The sequence below is a fragment of the Panicum virgatum genome, chromosome 4K (assembly GCF_016808335.1).
Source record: "Panicum virgatum strain AP13 chromosome 4K, P.virgatum_v5, whole genome shotgun sequence".
Classification (NCBI taxonomy): domain Eukaryota; kingdom Viridiplantae; phylum Streptophyta; class Magnoliopsida; order Poales; family Poaceae; genus Panicum; species Panicum virgatum.
The window spans coordinates 3,708,207-3,730,802 of NC_053139.1; the positions used below are offsets into that span (position 1 = coordinate 3,708,207).

General features: G+C 52.6%; 2 protein-coding genes and 1 pseudogene across 2 annotated transcripts; 2 read left to right on the forward strand and 1 right to left on the reverse strand.

Moving 5' to 3' along the window:
* Window positions 1-4,186: 4,186 nt before the first annotated feature.
* Window positions 4,187-5,675, reverse strand: LOC120704993 (pectate lyase-like). The gene has a single exon (XM_039989543.1). The coding sequence runs from the start codon at window positions 5,638-5,640 to the stop codon at window positions 4,333-4,335; it is 1,308 nt and encodes a 435-aa protein (XP_039845477.1). The 5' UTR covers window positions 5,641-5,675; the 3' UTR covers window positions 4,187-4,332.
* Window positions 5,676-13,428: 7,753 nt separating this feature from the next.
* Window positions 13,429-17,812, forward strand: LOC120704959 (annotated as a pseudogene).
* Window positions 17,813-17,955: 143 nt separating this feature from the next.
* On the forward strand, window positions 17,956-19,833 carry LOC120702586 (anthocyanidin 3-O-glucoside 6''-O-acyltransferase-like). The gene has a single exon (XM_039986448.1). It carries the CDS (start codon window positions 18,374-18,376, stop codon window positions 19,781-19,783), a length of 1,410 nt encoding a protein of 469 aa, XP_039842382.1. The 5' UTR covers window positions 17,956-18,373; the 3' UTR covers window positions 19,784-19,833.
* The last annotated feature ends 2,763 nt before the right edge of the window (window positions 19,834-22,596 follow it).

Here is a 22,596-nt window from a genome sequence, read left to right on the forward strand (position 1 = left end):
GCCATGGGCGAGGCGTACGCGCGCGCGGTCAACGTCCCCGGGAACCAGCAGTACTGGACGCAGCGCGCGAAGTTCAGCGAGCCCGTCGCCGTCATGGACCGCTTCGAAGACCGCGCGCGCAGGGCCGCCGAGGAGGCGCCGGCGCCGGGGTTGGCCCCCCGGTCCCTGGCGCGCAAGCTCGGCGCCGGTGCCGGCGGCGCGGCGGCGGCTGGGCCGAGCGCCGCGCCATCGCCTTCGGCCGCGATGCCACCCGCGGGCTCGCCGGCGGTATCCACGTGGTGATCGACCCCAGCGACGCGACGACCCTCTCAAATTGTCCGCGCCTCCGCCACCGGCTCCAGCAGCATCTGGATCGGCCACGTCGATCTCTACGCACGGCTGCGCCGACGGGCGCATCGACGTCGTGATGCTCTTCGGCGCCAGCGACGACGAGGCGACAGCAATTTCGAGGTGACCAAGAGGGAATACACGCCGTAATACACTGGGTGTGCAAGTCGCAGGACGACCTGTTCCGAAACGAGGCCTTCTTCAACCAGTCCGGCGGCCAGAACGAGCGCCACCAGCTCGACAAGCCAAGAGCGGCCAGCACGCCGAGAGTCGCCGATCGACCAAGTTTGCCGGCGCGCTCAAATGCCGCGCCGGCAACTTGTTTGGGTTGGTGATCGATACTTCGACTCAGGTGCGATCGAGTTGGCATTTGCAAAGGTTGTGTAACGAACTCTTGAACTCGGATGTCGTCTGTAGTGGTCAACCACTGCTTGCGAGATGCCAGCAGCATGGTCCTTGTGACACATACGGCTTGGTTTTCGTGGTGTGTTTGTGTGGTGGTAACGGAGGATATATATGAAGGATGTGGCAGTGTTTTGCTTGATCGACCAAAATCATGTGTGCATCAATCTTAGATCATGACACGGGTTTGTGCTGCAGGCAGGAAAAAAAAATTATGTGCAGGAGGGCTGCAAAGCTCCTCCAGGTAAGAGCCCGTTTGGAAACTGGCAATAATTGACACCTGGATCTTTGAAAAGTCCAATTTACACTGTCAAGCTCTCACAAGAGTTTGATTTTCAACATTTAACTATAAAATCGGATAACAAGAGTCATTCAACTGTCTAAACCGAACAAATTTGGCCTTAAGGTGGTTTATCGGATGACGAGAGTCATCCAACTGTCCGAACAAGTTTGGCCTTAAGATGATTTGTTGTTTTTTTTAAAAAAAATAATTAGATCTAAAATAAAAAATAATTATTTTAAATTAGAAAATATGAAATGGGCACTGATTTTTTTCCTAAAAAATAGACTATCTATTATTAAACTATTTGAATCTTATTTATCAAAAAATAATAGACATAACTACAAGCAAATAAATACAAGGAATCAGGGCCGTTGAAGGCCAGGAGCGAGGTGCCGGACCACTCCGGGGCCCCTAAAATGGATGGCCTCCAAATTTTAACTAGCCAAAATCCATACTATGTCGATCGCTTCGATGCTTCCTATTTCTCATCGCTTTCCATTCTTCGTCTGGCGAATCCGCAGTTTCTAAACGAAACGTGCCACTGCTATCGCATCTACGTCTCCCCACCTCCCTAGCGGACGGCGGTAGTCCACAAATCGCCATTAGCTAACACCGGGATCAGACACCGGGATCAGACGCCGGCAGCCGGCCACAAGCACTCCAGCGATCATGCTCAGCAAGACTCCAACCGTGTGTTTGGTTGCGGGATCAATGGATTGGGTTGGATCTAACCCGGATTTTGGGGACGGAACCGACTCATCCATTGTTTGGTTGCACTTCTGATTTTGGGGACGGAGTGAACCCATTTCATGTTTGGTTGAAGAAATTGGAAATACGGGTTGGATGGCATGATAACACCGTTAATGAGGGTCCAACTTGCCACCAATGGACCCCACCTGTCAATCTCTCACCTTTTTCTTTTTCTTTTTTTTCTAACCCTTATCTTCTTCCTCGGGGGGGCACCGCGCCCGGCCCCCTGTCCCCGGCCGGCCCCCCTCCGGCGGCCTGCGCCCGACCCCCCGCCGCCGGCCGCCTGCGCCCGGCCCCCGCCGTCGGCCGGGCTGCGCGGCCCCTGCCGGCCGAGCTCGCCTCCTCCGACCATGGCGGCAGAGCTCGCTGCCTCGCCCCGACCCTCCGCCTCGTCCCGACGCCCCGACCTACGCGCGCCCCGCCGCCGGCCTGCTGCTCCCACCTCCCCCTCCCGCTCGCGCCACCCAAAACCCATGGAGCCCTAGCGTGGCCACTCGCCAGTCGCCCCGATGGTCCTCGCGGAGGCCCTGCGCGCGCGGCTGACCCGGCGGAGCTACGGGTGGAGCCGGGCCTCCTCTCCCGCTCCCGCGCCGTCGCGCGCGGGGTCGAGGTCGACGCCGCCGCGCTCAACGCCGCCGCCGTCGCGGGGGACCCCACGCCCTGGCCCGCCACGATCGACCGCGCGGCCGCCGCCGAAGTCGAGCTCGCCACCTCGCCCTGGGCCGCCCCCGCTGTCGACGTCGTCGTGCGCGGCGTCGACGTCGCCCTCACGCGAGGAAGAAAACGGCGCCCGTCTCTGCTGGGACGGAACCCGCGCAGGTCGAACTTTCCGCCAGATTTTGGCGGACGGGGCCAACCCGCATATGTTGCGAATATTCCATCTCAGAGCGGCTCCAACCTCCTCCATTCTCCATCCCAACGCTTGAAAAGAAGGTTCGCTCCGACCTGGTTGGAGCCATCCACTCAACCAAACAGACGGCAATATGCACACTCCTACCCAAAGTGAGGTGAGTAGTGTTCCCTATCACGACCAGCCAAATTAAATCATTTAGTTTTCTTTGATTCGTGAGGTCGTAATATCCTTAATTATTTTTCATATTGATACTTGATATATTTCTAAATATTATGTAAATTGAGATATAATGAGGTATTTGTGTGAAAGTGTACTTTAATTCGTTAAACATACAATTTTTAAAAATAGTTAGTGATGAGGTTAAAAGTAACCGGTGCTAATAAACCACCGATTACTGACTAAACCACCGACTAGAAGCAAAGGCCGAAACATCGAATGTCAGCCCAAAAACACGAGCGGCCCAACTCCAGTAGAGGGCCCGCGCCCCGACGAGGAGCCGGCTCGCCCGACTTCTGCAGGGGAGTTCTGCCTCGCCCGACCCCTGCAGGAGCTGCCTGGCTCCGTCCGACTCGGGAGGGGCCCACATTGCAACGTGATAGCCAGTCGACCCCAAGCCACAGGGGATGCCCCCAGTCAACGAGGGGGCCGCCACCGAGCAGTCACGTTGGACAATGGGGGGCGTGACCGCCCACGACGGTACCCGTGCGCTCCACGGTACGAACCGTGACGACAGCAGAGGCGACAGGGCGCTGCCTAGCGGCGAGCAACGGGAAGCGCACTGACCGACAAGACAGGGACGAGATGAAGCACCCACTCCCTACGGAAGGAGGCGTCATCAACAGTCAACCCCCCATCTCGGGCCGCTAGCTTGCCATGACCCAAACAGTGCTAGGGATGGGGCCGCACGACCCGTGTCGCCATCAACGGGGCTGCCAGGACCAGTGACGGGGGAGAGGGGGTCAGACTTCATCCGATCCCCCAGGCTTTCCTTTAATCTTATTTCACTCACTTTTGTATCCGACCCCTCCCTCTCCCTTGAGCTATAAAGAGGAGAGGGCGTACCCCCGACAGGGGACTCTCGAGTCCACGCAACCCGAACAGATCCATTCGAACCACATGCACAGCCAGACTTGGGAGCTCGTCCCTCTCTTGCCCGTTTGTAACCCCCTACTGCAAACTGACCGTTTGTAACCCCTACTGCAAACTGAGTGCAAGAACACGAGTGACCCGAACCGGACGTAGGGATATTCAGCCCGGACTAGTATAATCCTTGTGTCTCCCCTTGCATTACCATCTGGGGCAGTGCAGTGACGTGCACACATTAATCTACTCGCCGGCAATACGAAACGCCGACAGCTAGGGCCCCATTTTGCATTTCGCACCAGGCCCTCAAATTCCTGGAGACGGCCCTGCAAGGAATATGAAAAAAATGGATACGAATAACTTAGAAGTAGAGTGCCAATCGATGTGTAAAACTTTGATAGGCCGTGCACCTGCGCCACATAATTACCATGTTTAGTAGTAATCAATCTGCAGCACCTCATTTTGCATCCTTCGCATACGTAATTTTCAGAGACGGCCATATTATTATATATATAATAAAATGATGATTAGATTACATGCATGTCGTCCATCCCAGAATAATTAACTAGGCATGGTTGTTTGGTTTCTCTTCTGCCGTGTCCTCATGAATCCCAGAAATAATGGAGGCGCGCTATTAGCACGGGTGGCCGACGCGGCACGTGAGCGCGCCGGCGAACCTGGTGAGCTGGCCGACGTAGCTCCCGTGCTTGGCCGGGACGAAGTCGAGCTGGTCGTACTTGCGCTCGTTCTGGCCGCCGGACTCGTTGAAGAAGGCCCCGTTCATCATGACGTCCCCCTGCGACTTCCACACCCAGTCCTTGTACTCGGCGTAGGGCGTGTACTCCCTCTTGGTCACCTCCTTGGCGTTGGGGTCGTCGGGGGCGATGAACCTGTTGCCCTGGCTGATGATGGTGGGGTTCTTGTTGCCGCCGATGGCGTACATCCGCCAGTGCGTGTAGTCGTTGTTCACCACGTGGAAGAAGCCGTAGCGGCACCTGGGCATCCGCTGCACGAGCCCCTTGCCGAAGTGGTTGAAGGCGACGGTGACCTGCATCGCCGCGTCCTGCGGGCTGTCGTTGCTGGCGCCGAACAGCATCACGTGGTCGTGCTTGGTGAAGTGGCTGTTGGAGACGGTGATCCCCGTGGAGCCGTTCACCACGTCGACGAGCCCGTCGGCGCACCGGTACATGGAGACGTGGTCGATCCAGACGTGGCTGGAGGAGAGCACGGAGATGCCGTCGCCGTCGCTCCGGGAGCGCAGCCCGTGGTGGCGCTTCGAGTCGCGGATCACGCCGCCCGAGTGCGGCGCCGCGTCGTGGATGTGGACGCCGTGGATGATCACGTGCGCCACGCTCTGCAGCGTGATCTGCGCGCCGACGATGTGCACCTGCGCGCCGCGCCCGTCGATGGTCTTGTTGCTGCTCACGATGAGCTCCTGCCGGAGCCGCACCACCATGTCGCGCGCGAACACGATCCACAGCGGCCGGTCCTGGATCGCGCCGTACCGGAGCGTGCCCTTGCGCGGGATCACCATCTCGTCGTCGCTCGCGTCGGTCACCACGTAGATCTTCCCGGCCGCGCCGCCGGCGGCGCGGTGCCCGAACCCGCGCGCGCACTGCGCCAGCCGCCGCCGGTCTGCCGCCCAGTCGGCGCGGCACCGCCAGCAGCGGTCGATGGGGTTGGTCGCCACGCACGGGCCCCGGTACCGCGCCAGGGACCGCCGCGACGTGGCCCGGAGCGTCTCCGCGTTGAAGCGATTCAGGGCGGCGACGGGGTCGCTGACGTAGGCCGCGCGGTTGCTGGCGGCGGCCTCCTCGGCGCGCGCCGCCCAGTACTCCTCGTCGGAGGTGGTGACATTGGTCGCCGCCGCGGCGGCCGTGGCGAGGACGCAGAAGAGAAGAACGGGCGGCAGGGGGCTCCTTATTATTAACCCCGCCGCCATCGTGGGTGGATGCCGGCCGGCGCGGCGCCCCACCGCGGGGAAGGGGCTCAGGAGATGTGTGTGGCGCCGAAGGTTAGGTTCCTGAGCCCTCCCCGGCGGATGAACGGCGTGCGGCTCCGGGACGGAGGTGCGCACGGTGCGGCGGGGTGCGGTGGTTCCGGGTACAGGGTATATATATATAGCGGCCGCCGGCGCGATCCCCGCGGACCCTGGCTGGACGTTCGTCGCCGCTCTGTCTCTAGCCAGGGGCGCGAGGAGAATGGCCGGCCACAGGTTCTGCTCCCTCCTGGCATCCTGGCTGGCATTACGGAGCCGTCGAGTCCTTCCATGTAGGGTGTGTTTAGATCCACCAAAAGGTGGATAAAAAAGTCACATCAGACACTGTAGCACACTGTAGCACTTTTCGTTTGTTTGTGCTAAATATTGTTCTACCATGACCTAACTAGGCTCAAAAAATTCATCTCGCAACGTACATCAAAACTATGCAATTAGTTTTTTTATTTATCTATATTTAGTACTATATGTATGGGTCATTTGTTATATTTAATGTTTCGATGTGATTTTGATGTGATGGAAAATTTGGAAAGTTGGGAGGAGTTTGGGGTATCTAAACACACCCGTAGAGGAGTTGAGATGAATGTATGCTCTGTCAGTCTGTCCCGATCGGAAAAGGAAGTTTTTGATTTGCTATCATTCCCGTGATTGGAAAGCTGCCAACATTCTGCGGTGTGGACGTTCAATATGCCGGTGTGTGTTGAACAAATTATTGCTCATGTACTTATCTTGGGTAACTAGGCGACTCCCCTCCCGTTGCTGTGAAATTTGAGAGAGTTTTTTTTGATAAACTATGATAAAAATATAACGATTCTTTAAATAAAACGCTATGGAGAGCATTTTGCAAGATAAATAAGCACTTAGATCGAGTTTGCTAGAAATAAAAAAATTAATAGATTTTTTAATAAAGAAAAGCTCGTAAGATTACATTCAAAGCCATATAAGAAATCTCTTGGATAAAAAATAATAATTTTTATTATTATTCTTTGGTTAGAGAAGAAAGAAATGAATAAAACATGTATTTCATTGATGTAAGACGTGCACTAAGATGATTGGATGGGTACAATAATAAAGGTTATGTGGCTGATTCAGAGAATAGAGCAATAATGATAAATCCTTATGCATCGCAATAGTGATACACATGTTGATGTGGCTGAATGAAGCAATTAAATATATTCTAATTACTTTTATAAATGAATAAACTATTATAAATTAATGCTAGTGGTTTGCGTGACATGTTGACGTGGATAACAAAATACTAGTGCAGTGAGTTTTAATTGCACGTGGTAGTGTATTGATGAGGTGGACAATATGCATGTTGAGAGAAATTTCTAGTGGGACCAACTATATAGGTTTCCATAATTTGCACAGAGAGGTTTGTTTGTAACTGATATGTTCCCTTCATAGATAAAACTCATTGTTTCTCATAAAAAGAGTGTTAGGGGGTTTTATTATATTTATTTATACTTTCCACACAAGCGTGAGGGTAAAAAAAGGATAAAATGGTAGAGAGATGGCATCATAATCTTTAAGTGACCCCTATGAAACTTGATTGAAATCATTGCCCATAGTTACCCAAACATCAAATCAAAACGGTAGCAAGCTTGGCCAGTAGCTCCTTGAGAACGCCAGGGCAGGTGTCAGTTAGCACCTCTCGAAGCCATCCGTTTGGGTCAGCTAAAGCCAACATCCCCGCGACGGAGCTTGCACAGGTTCTTTGGGCAGATCAGCTTCATCCTCTCGAGGCCGAACGTGTCCACGACGGCAAGCACATGCTGGTACCACACCATCGCTTCGTCCTTGTCCTGGTCTTGCTCCTCGTCGTCGACTTCCGGCAGCTAGTCGCTGTATATGAAGCTAAGTAGAGCGCCGAACACCAGTGCCTCCATGTCACCGATTTCTATGGCGCCGCCGCCTGCGGTCTTGCTGTCCTTCATTTGGCCACCAGGGACCGTGCTGTGAGCAAATCCCCTAGATGCCGGCTGAGGTCAGTCGGGGGCGCACCTGAGCAACGCGTCGGCCTTCGCCGTGGAGGGAGAATCCTATAGGTCGCTTGGGGCAGCGAGGCGCCGGTGACGGCGGCGAGCGCGTCCACGAGCGGTGGGGCAGTACGCCGCTGCTACCGGACGGGGTCGAGGTGCGCAGGCACGCGGAGCGGTGCGCGGGGGTGGGTGCTGCAAGTGCACGCGGCGGCCATTGGCGAAGCTCGCGGACGGTGGGCCGCCGCTCCCTGCCACTTCCCCCTCGCCGACCGATGGGGGAGCTCCGAGCGACGTCCATGGCAGGCAGCTCCTGGAGGTTGATGATGTGTGAAGGCTGTGGGAAGCACCTGGTGGTCATGTTGCAATAGGTATTTCATGATATTACAGTAGAGATTTTTGAAATGTTGTATGTGTTTTATGTAGATGTTGAAAAAATAGATCACGTAGTGTTGTTGCATTTATTGCAAATGTTTTATCTAGATGTTGCAAGTGTTTAATCTGAATGCTGCGTCTTTAACGAGAGATTTGAATGTCTCATGAATCATGAAACAGATGTTGCGGCGGTTTTTTTACTCATCATCAAAGGATGGCTAACAATTTGTTTCATATTTGTTTTGATATTATAAATGATGGTTTCCTATGTTGCAGATATATTTCTTCTATACTACAACGTTATTATTTGCCGTAGCGTTGAACCGACGGAGCGTCCTATGGAAAAAAATTCACACCGGACAACATGCTAGCAAACAACACCCCCCCACACACACGCACCCGGGTGCGGTTGAATGTCACTTAAGGCGATGCATCTCCCACCATCGCCTGAAGATCCGATTGTATATGTGGTGGGCCGCATTTCAGTCTAATAAATATGACTGTTTGCGTGTAAAAAGAGAAAAGACATATGTATGCATGCAGATAAGACAAAACAATGACATCATCCACTTGCAAACATAGTTGAAACAAGAAAAATCCATAAGTTTCAGAGGGAATATCCAAATTAAATTCTGATTGCCGCATCATATTTCTTGCGTCAAGATCTTCAAAACAAGACCACACTTGACTATATTTGAAGAATTTTATTTTTTAAACATTTTTTGATAAAGCTGGAACGTATAGACTACAGCGAACAAATATATATCTCTTTGCGAACAAAATATTAAACCCGACGAACAAATAATAGTACACTACGAAACATTGAACAAAAAAAATTAGGGATGCATGTGTCAGATAAATAACAAAGAGATTCTGTGCATGCATATAAAAAAGACAACAAAGATGACATCATCTATATGCATGTAAATTTTAAACTAATAAAAATTATTACTGTTAAACCATATATCTAAATTAAATTTAGATTGCACCATTATATTTCTTGTCATAAATTTGAATTGTACCATTATCATTTTATGACAAGATTTTCATAACTAATTAAATAATTTCGGGTTCCGAGAATGAATAATTATTTTTACAAACAAAAAATTAAATATTGCAAACACTCAATAACGTACAAAGAACAAAATATAATACATCGCGAATATTTAATTGTATAGGATAGATATGAAAAATAAATATCACGAACAAGTGAGTTAACATCACGGAATAATTTAATCTACAAAGCGAACAAATTAGTCAACATCACAGAACAATTTAATCTCTAAAATGAACAATTTAATTTTATTAACGGAAGAAGTCAACGTAAAATTCAACAAAGAAAACTGAAAACAAAAATGAGAAAAGAAGAAAGAAGAAAAATATGTTAAAAAGAGAAAAATAACAAAAGACAACAAAAATAAAAGAAAAATACGGAAGGAAAAATGAATGAAAAAGAATACATAAAAGAGAATTTAAAAAATAAAGAACATGTGTGCTACCCACCTTTATATTTTTCTAAAGAGTCAATTATGAATTTGTGTAGATATAGAAAACGAAGAAGAATGAAATGAGTTATAAAATAGAGAAAACATCTACTTAGAAATAAAAGAAAAATAAGTAAGCAAATAAAAGGAAAAAGAAAATAAATAAAAAATAAAGTAAGACTAAAAGGATTTGTACAATAGATAAAAGAGAAAGTGTGTGACGGAAGGGGGAAATGGATGGGAGAAACCAAACTATTACTGGATGGAAAAGAAGTGCAGAAAAAAATAAAACGAGAAACAACAAGACTACATATTTCTTTCTTGCATGTAACGTGTGATGGCATTCCAGCTTCATATCAACTAGCAGCATGTAGCAGAGAGACATCCCAGCTTCATGTGTGCGTAGCACATCAACTAGCAGCATGTAGTAGAGAGATGTGGGACTCTCAGCTAGCACCTTGGGCCACGAGGAAAAAAAAAGAGAAAAATGCACGGCAACCAGTGCAAATATGATAATGGGCCGAATTTGTCAAATGATACACGCACAGATTCCTTCAGGCGATGGCTTATGTTTTGTAGCGCTCGTGATATATAGCCTCCGCCCACGCACCCACCCACACAAAAAAAAACAACGTAATTCCGATCGAGTAAAAAAAAGGCAACGGATTCGGATCCTACCCCGACATGGACTAACCTTCGTCTCCCCTCCCGACCATAAATCTCACGCACAGATGTGCCAACCCCAGAACACGAGAATCACCAAACCTTCTCGTTCGTACACGTCATCGATCAATGCTGCTGTTCGGCATGGAGCGCGGTGGACAATTCCTCGACCAGCAACCGGACCACGGTGGTAGCTTCATGTCCGCCGCCGGCGACGACGACGTGCTCTACCCGCAAGCGGATCAAGACGATGACCTCTTCACGGCGCTCGTAATGATGGCGGTCCGCACCTATGCCCACGGCGGCTTCTACTCGCCGGCCGCCGCGGCCGACCCGGCGCGCACGTCCTCGGAGTACTACAACGCCTTCGGCCTTGCCGGAGCGTCGCGTGGACGCGCTCGCGCATCCCCGGCCGCCGGCGATTACGCCCACCCCTTCCCCGCCCAGGCTCCGCCGCCGGCGGCGGTTGTGGCGTCGGAGGCGGCGATCGCGGTGCTGGAGGCGGCGGAGGCGCCGGCCGACGACTGCTGCCCGGTGTGCCTGCAGAAGGACGGGGCGGCGCCGGCCGGCTGGAGGCGGGTCGCGGCGTGCGGGCACCGGTTCCACGCCGCGTGCGTGGAGAAGTGGCTGCGGGTGAAGCCGAGCTGCCCCGTGTGCCGCCGCCCGGCCGCTCCCACTCTTCCGGCCGCCGTGCAAGGAGCAATGAACTAGTGGTTGATCATCGAAGATGGCTGCACCGGCAATTTTCTTCCGGAAAATGAACTAGTTGATAATCAAGTAGGGCCAAGTTATTCGAAAACAAGCCAGTGGAGAGACCTCCGCGTCGTCTCCCTCGCGAGGCGACTCGTAGGCGACCACCGCTCCCCTCCCCGCCGCCCTCCTCCTGCCTCCCCTTCGGCGGCCGCCGCTGCCGCTCTCCGGCGGGCGGCAGCGGAGGCCCGCGGCGGCGCTCAAGTGAGCTACGTCCGCAGTCCCCACAACCCCCCTCCCCGCACCTCCACTCCTCACCTCCTCTCCACTTCTTCCTCAACTCCGGTGGCCGGCGGGCAAATCCGGGCCCTCGTTGGCCGGATCTCGCGCCTCCTGCCCCGGATCTGGCGGTTGCCTCCCCGCTGCGACGGCCGCAGGCGTCCGGGCTCCCTCACTGCGGCAGAGCGGCTGCCAGCGTGCGGCCTGAACCGGCGGCGGCGGACGCAACCTCTGGGCGGCGGCCCCATGCTTCACACCCGGATCCGGGTCCCCATGGGGTGCTGCGGCGCGGCGACGGCCCGCGTGTCCGGCGACGGGTGGCTACGGAGGTGGTCCGTGACGGCAGCCTCCTCCCGAGTGGCAGCTTGCACAGCCTGGCCTGCGTCCGTGGCGGCCGGACGGCCCCATGTGGCGGGCCAAGCAGGCCTCCCCAATCCCCGGTGTTGGTGAGGTAGATGGTTCTGAAGCCCCCTGTTCCATTGCTCTCGCATCTCGGCGTGAAGGAGTTCTTGGCGAAAGCCTTGCTCGCTCTCGGGCTGACGGCGGCGACGCCTTTGGCGCCGCAATCCTCCCTGGAGGCGCCGTCTTGCTCCTTCTCGCTTGATCTTTGGCTGAAAACCCTTGCTCCGGTTCTACCGGACGGGCAGTGGCGGCATCCCTGATGTCGTGTCCTAGCTGTGGGCACCGTCTTTGAAGATCTTGCAGCGGGTTGGCAGTTTTCAGGGGTCTTCGTACTCGCTACTCTTCTTGGTTTGCTTGCTCTAGCTGCAGGCGGTTGCTGTGGCTCGACTAGTATCCTCTCCCGGCGCCTCTGCTTCATCGGCGCTCTTTCCTGGTGGTTCCATCAAATCTAATGCCGAGTGGCATTTCCACCTCTTCCGCCATTTCCCTTCAAGGCTCCCTCCCCTTGGACGGCGTCGGATGGTAGTACGTGGAGCTCGGATGTGCCGCAGGTGTCACCATCATTCCCAAGGAAGGTCGTCGTTCTCCGGCGAGTTATGGCTTGCGCGGTCTGCACCTCCTTTAGTCCCCACTCCGCAGGGCGGTCCCTCAAATGGAGGGTGAGAGTGGAGCGGCATAGATACGAGAGGTGGTATGGATGCAATGGTCCCAATGACTCCGGCAAATATGCTGTTTCGGTGGTGGTGCTAGCAGATGATCGGTGGCTTGTTGTCAGCTTCGGTCTTAGCTAGCCTTTGATTTACTAGTGAGTTGTGTTCTTCTCCTTCTTTGTGTATCTCTGTTGTTCATATTGTCTCTAGTCTCTCCCAAATTTCTTGTAACTCGGCCGAGGGGCCTTAAACCTTGTTGGTGCCTTGCACCCTTCCATCACCGGCTTGCCGGGATCTGTGGAATGAAAATTCAGATGGGGACTCTTCGCCCCCCTCTGTTTCCCTCAAAAAAAAAAGTAGGGCCAAGTTGGCATTTTACTGTTGTATTACAAGATTCCTGCAAAAAAAAATGGATGAAAAGATTCCTGCAAATTCAGTCACTCCATATTGTAGCACAACGCTATTTGATTCTTTGTCATCCTCTTGGAGTGTCGATTACCCGCATCTCTGATATTTTAGACTGTATGCAGGAGCCTCTGATGTGTGTCAACCTGACAAATCATGTCATGTCAAGATGGCGAACAATCGACTACTATGTTAGGAAGCAGGATTCACCTTACCGTTTGCACTGTAAATTTTACCGTTTTTACTATAGCGGTAACCGTTTTTTAGATTTTTGTATTTTTAAATTTTGAATCGGAAAACACCGGTTACCGCTACCTGTAAGTGTTGCCGCCAAGTAGCGGTAACGGTAAAAATCACCGGTAACCGGCGATTTACCGCCGGTAAGGTGAACACTGCTAGGAAGTAGGAGGCAGGAAGGAGCTAAGATTCCTGCAAAAAAAATGGATGAAAATTAAAGATTCCTGCATATTAATTTTTTTTAGATAATGAAATAGTCATATCCCGACCCTATATAGCAAGATATATCCGGCCGTTATTACAAAGTGAAAACCACCAAATCCAAACGAGAAAGGGAAATAGTTTTAAAAGCAAAGCCTATTTCTAAACTATCACCCGTGCCTCGCGAAGATCTCCATAGCGGTTGATTCCAAGACCCGACACGCTGCTACGACGGTGTTCCGATCCTCTATATTATTGAACACCACACCTAATCCAGTAGATCAGTTCCAATCATCACTTGTCAAAGCTAATACACAATACGTCAGTACCAGACTATCAGTCAGTCCCTTCCCTTGTCGATAGCTCGAAACACAAGTAGTCCAAGACTACTCCAACTAGAACACCACACGCACGCTAGCTGCTAGCAGCTGCAAACACACTGCTTCGGCACCGCCGCCATGGGCTCCCGCGTCCGAGCTCTCAGCGTCACCCATGTCCGGCCCGCCGAAACCTCCAATTCTCAGCAGCAAGACGCCGACCACGCCATGATCAAGCTCTCGCCCTTCGACACCATGTTCCTCCCCCTGACGCCGATGCAGCGCCTCTTCTTCTACGAGGGCGACGACCTCCCGCCGTTCCCCGACCTCGTCCGCGCGCTGCGGTCCTCCCTCGCGGCCGCGCTCGCCGTCTTCACCCCGCTCGCCTGCCAGGTCGTGGTCTCCTCGTCGGGGGACGGCGTCGCCATCGACTGCCGGGGCGGCGTCAGGTTCGTCGAGGCCGAGTACGCCGGCAGCGCCGACGACGTGCGCCGCCTGGCCGGCGCCGCGGAGCACGACGCAGACGCGTACGCGCAGCTCGCGCCCGCGCTCGCGGTGGGCGCGCTCCCGGCCCCCGCGCTCTCCGTGCAGGTCACGAGGCCCGCGGGCGGCGGCGGCGGGATCGGGGCCGTGGTGGTCGGGGTGTCCATGAACCACGTCGTGGCCGATGGCCAGGCGCTGTGGGAGTTCATCCGGGCGTGGGCCGCCGCGGCGCGGGGCAGCTCGACGGCCGGGACGGGCCTCGTGCGGCCGACGTTCGACCGCGCGACGATCAACCGGCACCCGAAATCGGAGGAGGTGGCGCGCCGGCGTTGCCGACGGTGAGTACCTCCATCGTGTCAGCCGTCGTAGTAGTTAAGTTTGATATACGCGTTAACATGTGAAAACAAATTACGTTTCTTGATTTCCCAGCACGAAAACTTTGACTAGCTAGTTTTATTTGATGATCGAACGAATAGTGTCGATATGCCTCCAAAATTGCAGTGTGAAGATCGCGGCCAAATTGCTCACCATTCGTCTGCAGAAAGAAATCCCAGGGCTCATTGACAAGGACCAAACCGGTTTCCTCAAAGGCAGGACAATTGCTGAGAATTTCGTATATGCAGCGGAAATGCTTCAACAATGTCACAAGAGAAAGGTTCCTACTCTGGTCGTCAAGCCGGACTTTGCCAAAGCGTTTGATACCGTCAACTGGGGCTGTCTAATGAAGGTTCTGACGGCACGAGGTTTTCCTGCCCATTGGTGCTCCTGGGTCCGTATGCTCCTTGAGACCTCACGCACTGCTGTGCTTGTCAATGGTTGCCCTGGACCATGGATCACTTGCAAACGTGGGCTGTGTCAGGGGGACCCGATGTCGCCGTACCTGTTCTTGCTTGTGGCCGATGTTCTGCAAGCCCTCATCAAGCAAGAACCATTCGGCGACAAGCTCCGTCCTCCAGTATGCCGACGACACCCTTCTTCTGTTGCGTGGGGAAGTCGAGGACGTGCAACACCTGAAGCGCCTTTTGGATCAGTTCTCTGCTGCAACCGGGCTCCTGATCAACTATCACAAGAGCACTGCGGTGCCCCTGCATATGGATGCGCGAGTCTTGCCACAGTGTATTGCTACTCTTGGGTGCCGGCAGGAAGGTTTCCCACAAACATACCTCGGGCTGCCCCTCTCGTGTGGGAAGCTCAAACTCAGTGCATTTGACCCGTACATCTGCAAGACTGATCGTTGCCTGGCAAGCTTCCTTCCTCAATCCGATGGGCAGGACTGTGTTGATCAATGCGGTGCTTGATGGACATCTCTCATATATTATGATGTCAGTTGCGCTGCCACCTGGGGTGATTGCCAAGATTGACAAGCGCCGGCGAGGCTTCCTCTGGATGGGGGATGGAGAATCAACTGGTGCCAACTGCCTGGGATCGTGTGCGACAATGCCGTTCAAACGGTGGACTTGGGATCAGAGACCTTGCAGTTCGAAATATTTGCTTGCTCCTGAAGCTTCTGCACAGGCTGCACGTCGGGGAACAGTCGTCATGGGCGGCCTGGGTTCGGCAGCACACCTGTTTGGCCACCCTCACCGGTGATCTGCAAGGCTCTCACTGGGAATCCCTTCGTAGCCTCCTGCCCCTATACCAGGCCATCACAACTGTGACGGTGGGAGATGGACAGGCCACCTCTTTTTGGCATGATGTCTGGCTGAATGATGAGTGTTTATCTGACCGATTCCCGGCACTACACAGCCACTGCAAACGGGGAGATAAGTCGGTTGCTGCAACTCTCAGCGATGGTCTGCGGAATCAGCTCGTCTCTCGGTTAACTGCTGAAGCTGCTGAGGAACTCGCGGCCCTTGAAAATATACTGTCAGATGTTGCTCTCTCTGATGCTAGGGACACAAGGCACTCTCCGTTTGCTGATGCGGATGGGAAACTACACACTGCCGATCTTTATGATCACCTGTGAACCATTTCTGGGGTAGCTGTGCCCCACCCCGGGTGCAATTCTTTGCCTGGCTCTTGGTCCATGAACGGATTTAGTGCAAAGCCAACCTGGCTCGTCGGAAGATCCTGCCGGATGACATCTGCGAGCTGTGTGGTCGATGCCCAGAAACGGTTGTTCACCTGCTCTTCTTCTGCGACTTCGCAGCCTCCTTTTGGCGTGCTCTGGGATTCGACATACCTGCTGATACGGAGGCCAAGAACATCCGTGATCTCCCCCGACCGACACACATTGGTAAAATGCACTACGACACCTTTATCCTGGTTTGCTGTTGGAGCTTGTGGAAACGCAGAAACGGCATTACGTTTCGCCAGGAGACGATGACATTGCGCCATACACTGCAGGAGTGCAAACGTGAAGCGAAAACATGGAGCTGTCGCCTTCCATGTACAGAGCAAAGTCTTGGTGACCATTGGTGTAATCTTTTTTCTTTGGCAATGTAACTTAAACAAAACATTATACTACATCTGGTCATTTCAGGCCCACCGTGAAAAAAAATATAAATACTAGGTGGGGGACTCTCTCTCCCCCTCCGTTGACCCCTAAAAAAAATAGTGTCGATTGCTGCCGCTGTGGAAAAGTTTTCTTCATGGATGTGGTCACAAAAGTCAGCTAGTGAAGACAATACAGTTCAGGGTCGCTGGATTGGAAGCAAGCTGAAAATAAATAAACTCTGGTGCCCTGGAATTTTCTGACTATTTTCGGTTGAACTCCACCTTTTTTTTCGCGACTATGACTGAGCACGTTTTTCATTAAGCGGGAGAGTTGAACTCCACTTTATGCAGTCAAATTTGGCTGCCTTAGAGCATCTCCAAGAGTTTGGTAAATCGAGTTGCCATCTTTAATTTTTGGCAAAAACATTAAAAATACTCATCCAACAGTTTGACAAAAGACTTGGCAATTTTTGGCAATTTGGGAAAAACCAGCCTCCAGCGCGTAAATATACGCGCGCGGCGCGCGGTTGGCATCGTGGTTTCTAGTCAGGTGGGAGGGTGAAAAAAGAAATAAATAACAGAGAACGGTTCCTGATTTAAGTTTTCAAAAGGTGGAAGGGCATAAATATAATTTTGTTTCTCTCTCAGGGTTCCTGATGTAAGTTAGATCTGGATTTGGCAAGTGAATTATACCAAACTGTTGGAGATAAGCTTTTTTTTTACTTAGCATATCTTTTTAGAAGTTGGCAAAACACAAAATATGCCAAGTAAAATATGACAAATTTTTGGAGATGATCTTTAGATTTTTCAATTCAATTCCATTTTCTTTAAGAATTCGAAAACTTGCCTAGAATTTGCATTGCAATCACATCAGCATCTGGACAGGTGAACACATTCCTCGAACCCGACAACGCCCTCCAGGGCCGAAGAACTTACCTGCTCAGCGCCAGCCGTCCACCGCCGCGACGCCCCCGTCCACCTACGCCACCGTCGCGTCCCTGGTCTGGGCGTCCGGCGTGCGCGCCAAGAACGCCCTCGACGACGCCGACGCCGACGCCGACGCCTACCTCATGTTCGCCGCGGACTGCCGCGCGCGCCTGCACCCGCCGCTGCCGGCCGCCTTCTTCGGCAACTGCGCCAAGGCGGCGAGGCCCTCGCGCGGCGGCGGTGCGGGAGGCGGTCCGGGAGCAGCTCGCGGACCCGCTGGGCGACGCCGAGCGGTGGACGGAGCGCTGCCGGGCGCTGCCGCCGGGCAGGGTCCTGCAGGTCGGGGCGTCCAACCGGTTCGCCGCGTACGAGACGGACTTCGGGTGGGGCAGGCCGGCGCGGGTGGAGCTCGCGTCGGTGTTCGTGAGGGAGTTCGTGGCGGTGGTCGGGGCGCCGGACGGCGCCGTGCAGGTGTCCGGGGCGCTCGACCGGGACCGCATGGACGGCTTCGAGGCCAACTTCCTGTCGCTGTTGCAGGATTCTCCATGACTATCTGACACGTGTCATACTGTCACTGTGTGTGTCTCTGAGTGAGACTGAGAGCCTGTTCAATTGGCCTAATGATTGCTCGGCTGGCTTATTACGGCTTATTCCCTCTCACAGAATACTATTCATTCTACCAGCCGAGCACTATTTATTCTACCAGCCGAACAGACTCTGACATCTTGGCCTGTCAATTCAGCCACTGCATAGTTTTTTTAATCTTGTAGTTTTTTATTTGGAGAAAAATACCAATCTGTGCATCATGATTTGCTGTATTAGACTCGAATAAAGCATGGCAACTAGAGCTTGCAAACTCTGCTTGAGTTGACTGCTTCCGTTCGTCTTCACTCTGGCGAGGATGGAGGCGTCTTCTTGGAACGATCAGTCAGTCTCTCACAATGAGTCCAACCATGGTGTGCCAGATGGAAGCATTCCAATCTGCTCAGGGCAGAACTTGTACTTTACACACTAGAAATGTTCCAGCTTCGGCATCACCGCATCATATAGGAACCTTGGGATTATAAAATGTTTGCAGCTCCATAAGCGGGACTGCAGCAGGCAGTGATCACTGATCAACAAGCTTGTCTTTGAGCGAAACTACCAGCGCCATGGGATCCCGGGTGCGAGTTCTCAACGTTTCCCATGTGCTCCCAGCCCCAGATCAAGCCGCCGTCTGCTCACCGGAAGCCCTCCCCGTCGACGGCGGCCACGTCAAGCTCTCGTTCATGGACGCCTTGTTCGTCGACAGGGTGCCGATGCAGCGGCTCTTCTTCTACGAGGGCCCCGGCATCCCGCCCTTGCCGTCCCTCGTCCGCTCCCTGAGGTCCTCCCTCGCCGCCGTGCTCGCCGTCTTCCACCCCCTCGCCGGCAAGCTCACCCACCGCGCGTCGACCGGCGACGTCGTCGTGGACTGCACGCCGGCCGCGGTCTCACCCGGCGTCAGGTTCGTGGAGGCGGAGTACGCCGGCACCATCGACGACATGCGGCGCCTCGCCGTCGGCGACGAGCACCACACGGAGGCGCTGATGCTGCTCGGGCCGGAGCTCAACGCGGGGCGTCTCCCGGCCCCGGTGCTCGCCGTGCAGGTCACGAGGCCGGCCGTCGGGGCCGGGCGCGCCGTGGTGGTCGGGGTGTCCATCCACCACGCCGTGGCCGACGGCCACTCCGTCTGGCGGTTTATGAGCGCCTGGTCCGCCGTGTCGCGGTCGCCGGAGGCTGCGTCGGGCCTCACGCCGCCGACGTTCGACCGCGCGGCGATCCGGTACCCCAAAGCCGACGAAGTGGCGCGCAAGTTCCTGCGCACGATCGCGCCGGCGCTGCCCGTGGCAAGGTCGCCGTCGCTGCACACCCCGCCGGACCTGCGGAGGAGAAGCTTCCTGCTCCGCGCCGACGACATCGAGTCGGTGAAGCACCGCATCCTGGCGGAATCCAAATCCATCGGCGAGCAGATGGACACGCACCCGAGCACCTTCGTCGCGGTGGCGTCGCTGGTGTGGACGTCCATCGCGCGGGCCAAGCGCCTCGACCCCGCCGCCGACGGCGACGCCTACTTCCTGGTGCCAGCGGACCTCCGCCGCCGCCTCGCGCCGGCGGTGGACGAGCGCTACTTCGGGAACTGCGTCGCTCCGTGCTTCGCCAGGGCCGCCGCGCGCGACCTGCGCGACGGCGGCGCGGGGCTCGCGCGCGCCGCCGCGGCCATCGGCGCCGCAGTCCGCGAGCGGCTCGGGGACCCGCTGGGCGGCGCGGAGCGGTGGCTGGAGCGCTTCCTCGCGGCGCCGAGGGAGAGGCTCACCCACGCGGCGTCGTCGAACCGGTTCATGGCGTACGAGACGGACTTCGGGTGGGGCGCGCCGAGCCGGGTGGAGCTCGTGTCGCTCTTCACCAGGGAGCTCGTGCTGCTGCTCGGCGCGGAGGACGGCGGCGTGCAGGTCACCGTGGCGCTGGATCACGCGCACATGTGGGGCTTCGCTGCCAACTTGCTGATGGTTTCAGGGCAAGGGAGGAGCCAATCTGCATAGAATGATGGTAGAAACGGACCACAACCTATCTCTCACAGATCAGAAACTGAGAGAGAGATACAGCAACTCCAGCAGAGCCTCTATTTAGATGATTAAATCCATATATTAGTCATTTTGCTCAAATTTCTATCTCCAGCAGGATCTCTATTTGGGTGACTAAAATGAAGGGGTGACTAAATTTACTCTCACACCCCCTCAATTTGGTCACCCTCTACTTAAGCTACAAAAAGTAAGGCCCACCATTTTTTAGTCAATTTAGTCGGTGCTGTTGGAGTAGAGACTACATTTTAAATGACTATTTTTAAAAATAGGCGACTAAAATAAATTTTAGTCACTCAAATTTAGTTTGCTCTTACTAGTGTGAGCTTCGGAAGTCTGACTAGATAGCAGGTGGAAAGTTGAACCGAGCAGACAACAAAAGAACTCGAACACACTTTATAGAACGAACCAGTAGTGTGAAACATCCAGTAGTGCCATAATATTTATAAGTGGAAACAGCAATGATCGACATATGTCCAGTTCAAAAGGGTTGCACAATGATAGTATATATCCTTGAGATCAAACATACCGCAATTTATTCTAAAAGTGTGAATGAGTGACTCTTAGGTACACCTTCAATTCTCTTTAGTTCAAATATTCGTACTATTTTTTCAAAATAAAATTCTAGCTTGGAGAAGTAGTATAAATAATTGAATTAAAGAGGGTTAGAGGTGCATCTAAAGATCATCAATTTGCACCCCTAATTTATTCTACGAGTGAGAAAAGATGAAGCCGGTTGGAGTATGTAGAGACGCTACTAGGGTTCAGGACAGGGATAGGATTTCCTCTTGATTCTCGTCCTTGGCCTGTCCTCCATCCTTGGAGCTCTCTTCCGTCGTACTAATTAAGCTCCCCCAAGAAAGGGATGCCAGCATGCTTCTGAATGAACTTGTACATCTCTTCTGCAGTCTTCACCCCCTCGTAAGTGATCTACAACATGGATAACATGAGAATCAAGATCATCTTGTATGCTGAGCTCAATCCACTAATTAACAAGTGGGTCCAACTGATGGGAGTTCTAAGGAGAAAAAGTTTAAAGACTATCGTTATGTCTTGTCTACTGCAGATGGGGCCTCTTTAGTAGATAAGACCTGTCTTTATTATTAAACTTGCATTTCAGTACTAGCTTAATAAACAGCCTGTTCGGTTACAAGCGGTTGATTAGAACAATAACTTACAGGCTCAGAGCTTTTCTTCCCTGCAGGGTAAAAGAGGATTGTGGGGTATTCATGCAACTGCAGCAGGAAGCAAGAGTCAGTTCTGTGTCCAGCGAAGTCAATGAGGTAGTAAATTTTAACATATGCAAATGGGCAAGCAGAATACCACAATTTCATGAAATTCATAACCCAACCAAAAATATCATATCAAGGCAGGGCTACAGTTATCCATGTTCAAGCTTCAGCATTTATGGAGAGGGTACAAGCTACAGTGTGAAATACCATGATTTTTTAGTAAGGCCATGCATAAGATTATCTTGAAAATCAAAGGGCACAAGCTTCCACAGGCGTTGCTTGTAGGTTAACAAGTACAAAACAAGCGGTATTTCACACATTGTCCCATGAATTTTTCCCATATGAAACAACGGTAGGAAGTAAATATAGTTTAACATGCATAGGGATGTAGACCATACAGGCATGAACATACCTGTATTCTTGTGCATAAAAGTAAGGGTAGATGTAAATTTTACAGTTTTGACAACTAATGTAAATTTTAAAAAAACTCGGTATGTGAGGGGCAAGCTGCCGCCTGGGCATTATAAGTAAGAAGATGGTCTTCTCATGCAAACCGAGAAATTTCTTGAACCCCAGCTCCACCCTTACATAGTGACCGTAGCCGTAACCGATTCCCCGTGTGAGAGCGGTACTTTGGCGTGGTGGCAGGCAAGAGAATTCTTTTAACCCTAACTTTTTTTAACCCGGAGTCGAACTCAGGACATAGGAAGGTGCTACTGAAGCCATCTAACCACTCTCGGCCAGAGACTCGTTCACACAACTAATGTAAATTTCACAGGTTTGACAACTCAAAATGCTCCAGAAACATACATGCTCAGGTTTGAGGTTTGTGACTATTACTCGGTATACAGCAAAGAAAAAAATAACTCAGACATCTAAATCAAGGAAATGAAACATTCTAAGCTTTCTCGGGCCTGGAAGTCCTAGCTGCCTGTGCTGTGGCGCCAGTCTGTTGTTGCATCTAAATCAAGGAAATGAAACATTCTATGCGTTGGGTTTAGAGACTTTCTCTGCATCTGGATGGCCGATTTTTTTCTTTTGCTCAGGAAATAAAAAAACAAAAAGATGGAATAATTTTATTTACTGCTCTATACGAAAACGAACAAGTGAGAAGAACACTAGGATTAAACGAAGCTGACGGTAAACAGGCATGCAAAACCGAGCAACACATGACGTAAAATGGACCTGGGCACGTGGATGCTCGTTGGTGGTGCCGTCCATTTTTGCTATTACAAGGGATTCGATGCCACGTAGATGCTTAGCTAGTTTGTTGTAAGTAGGCTCCAGCACCCGACATTCCCAAGACAATGGTTCATATATCTGCAGTTCGAAATGACTTGTCACGCTATGGGCAAAAAATAAGTCTGATGTCTACAAACATCTACCAAACACATACCTCCAAAAGTACATCTTTTGATTCATCCAAAACTATTTGTTTTAGATTCTCGCCGACAACAATTTTGACATCCCCGTCATTCTGTATGGGAACACAACGATGAATATGAACCAAACCATATACAACGAATGAATGAAGGGGACATC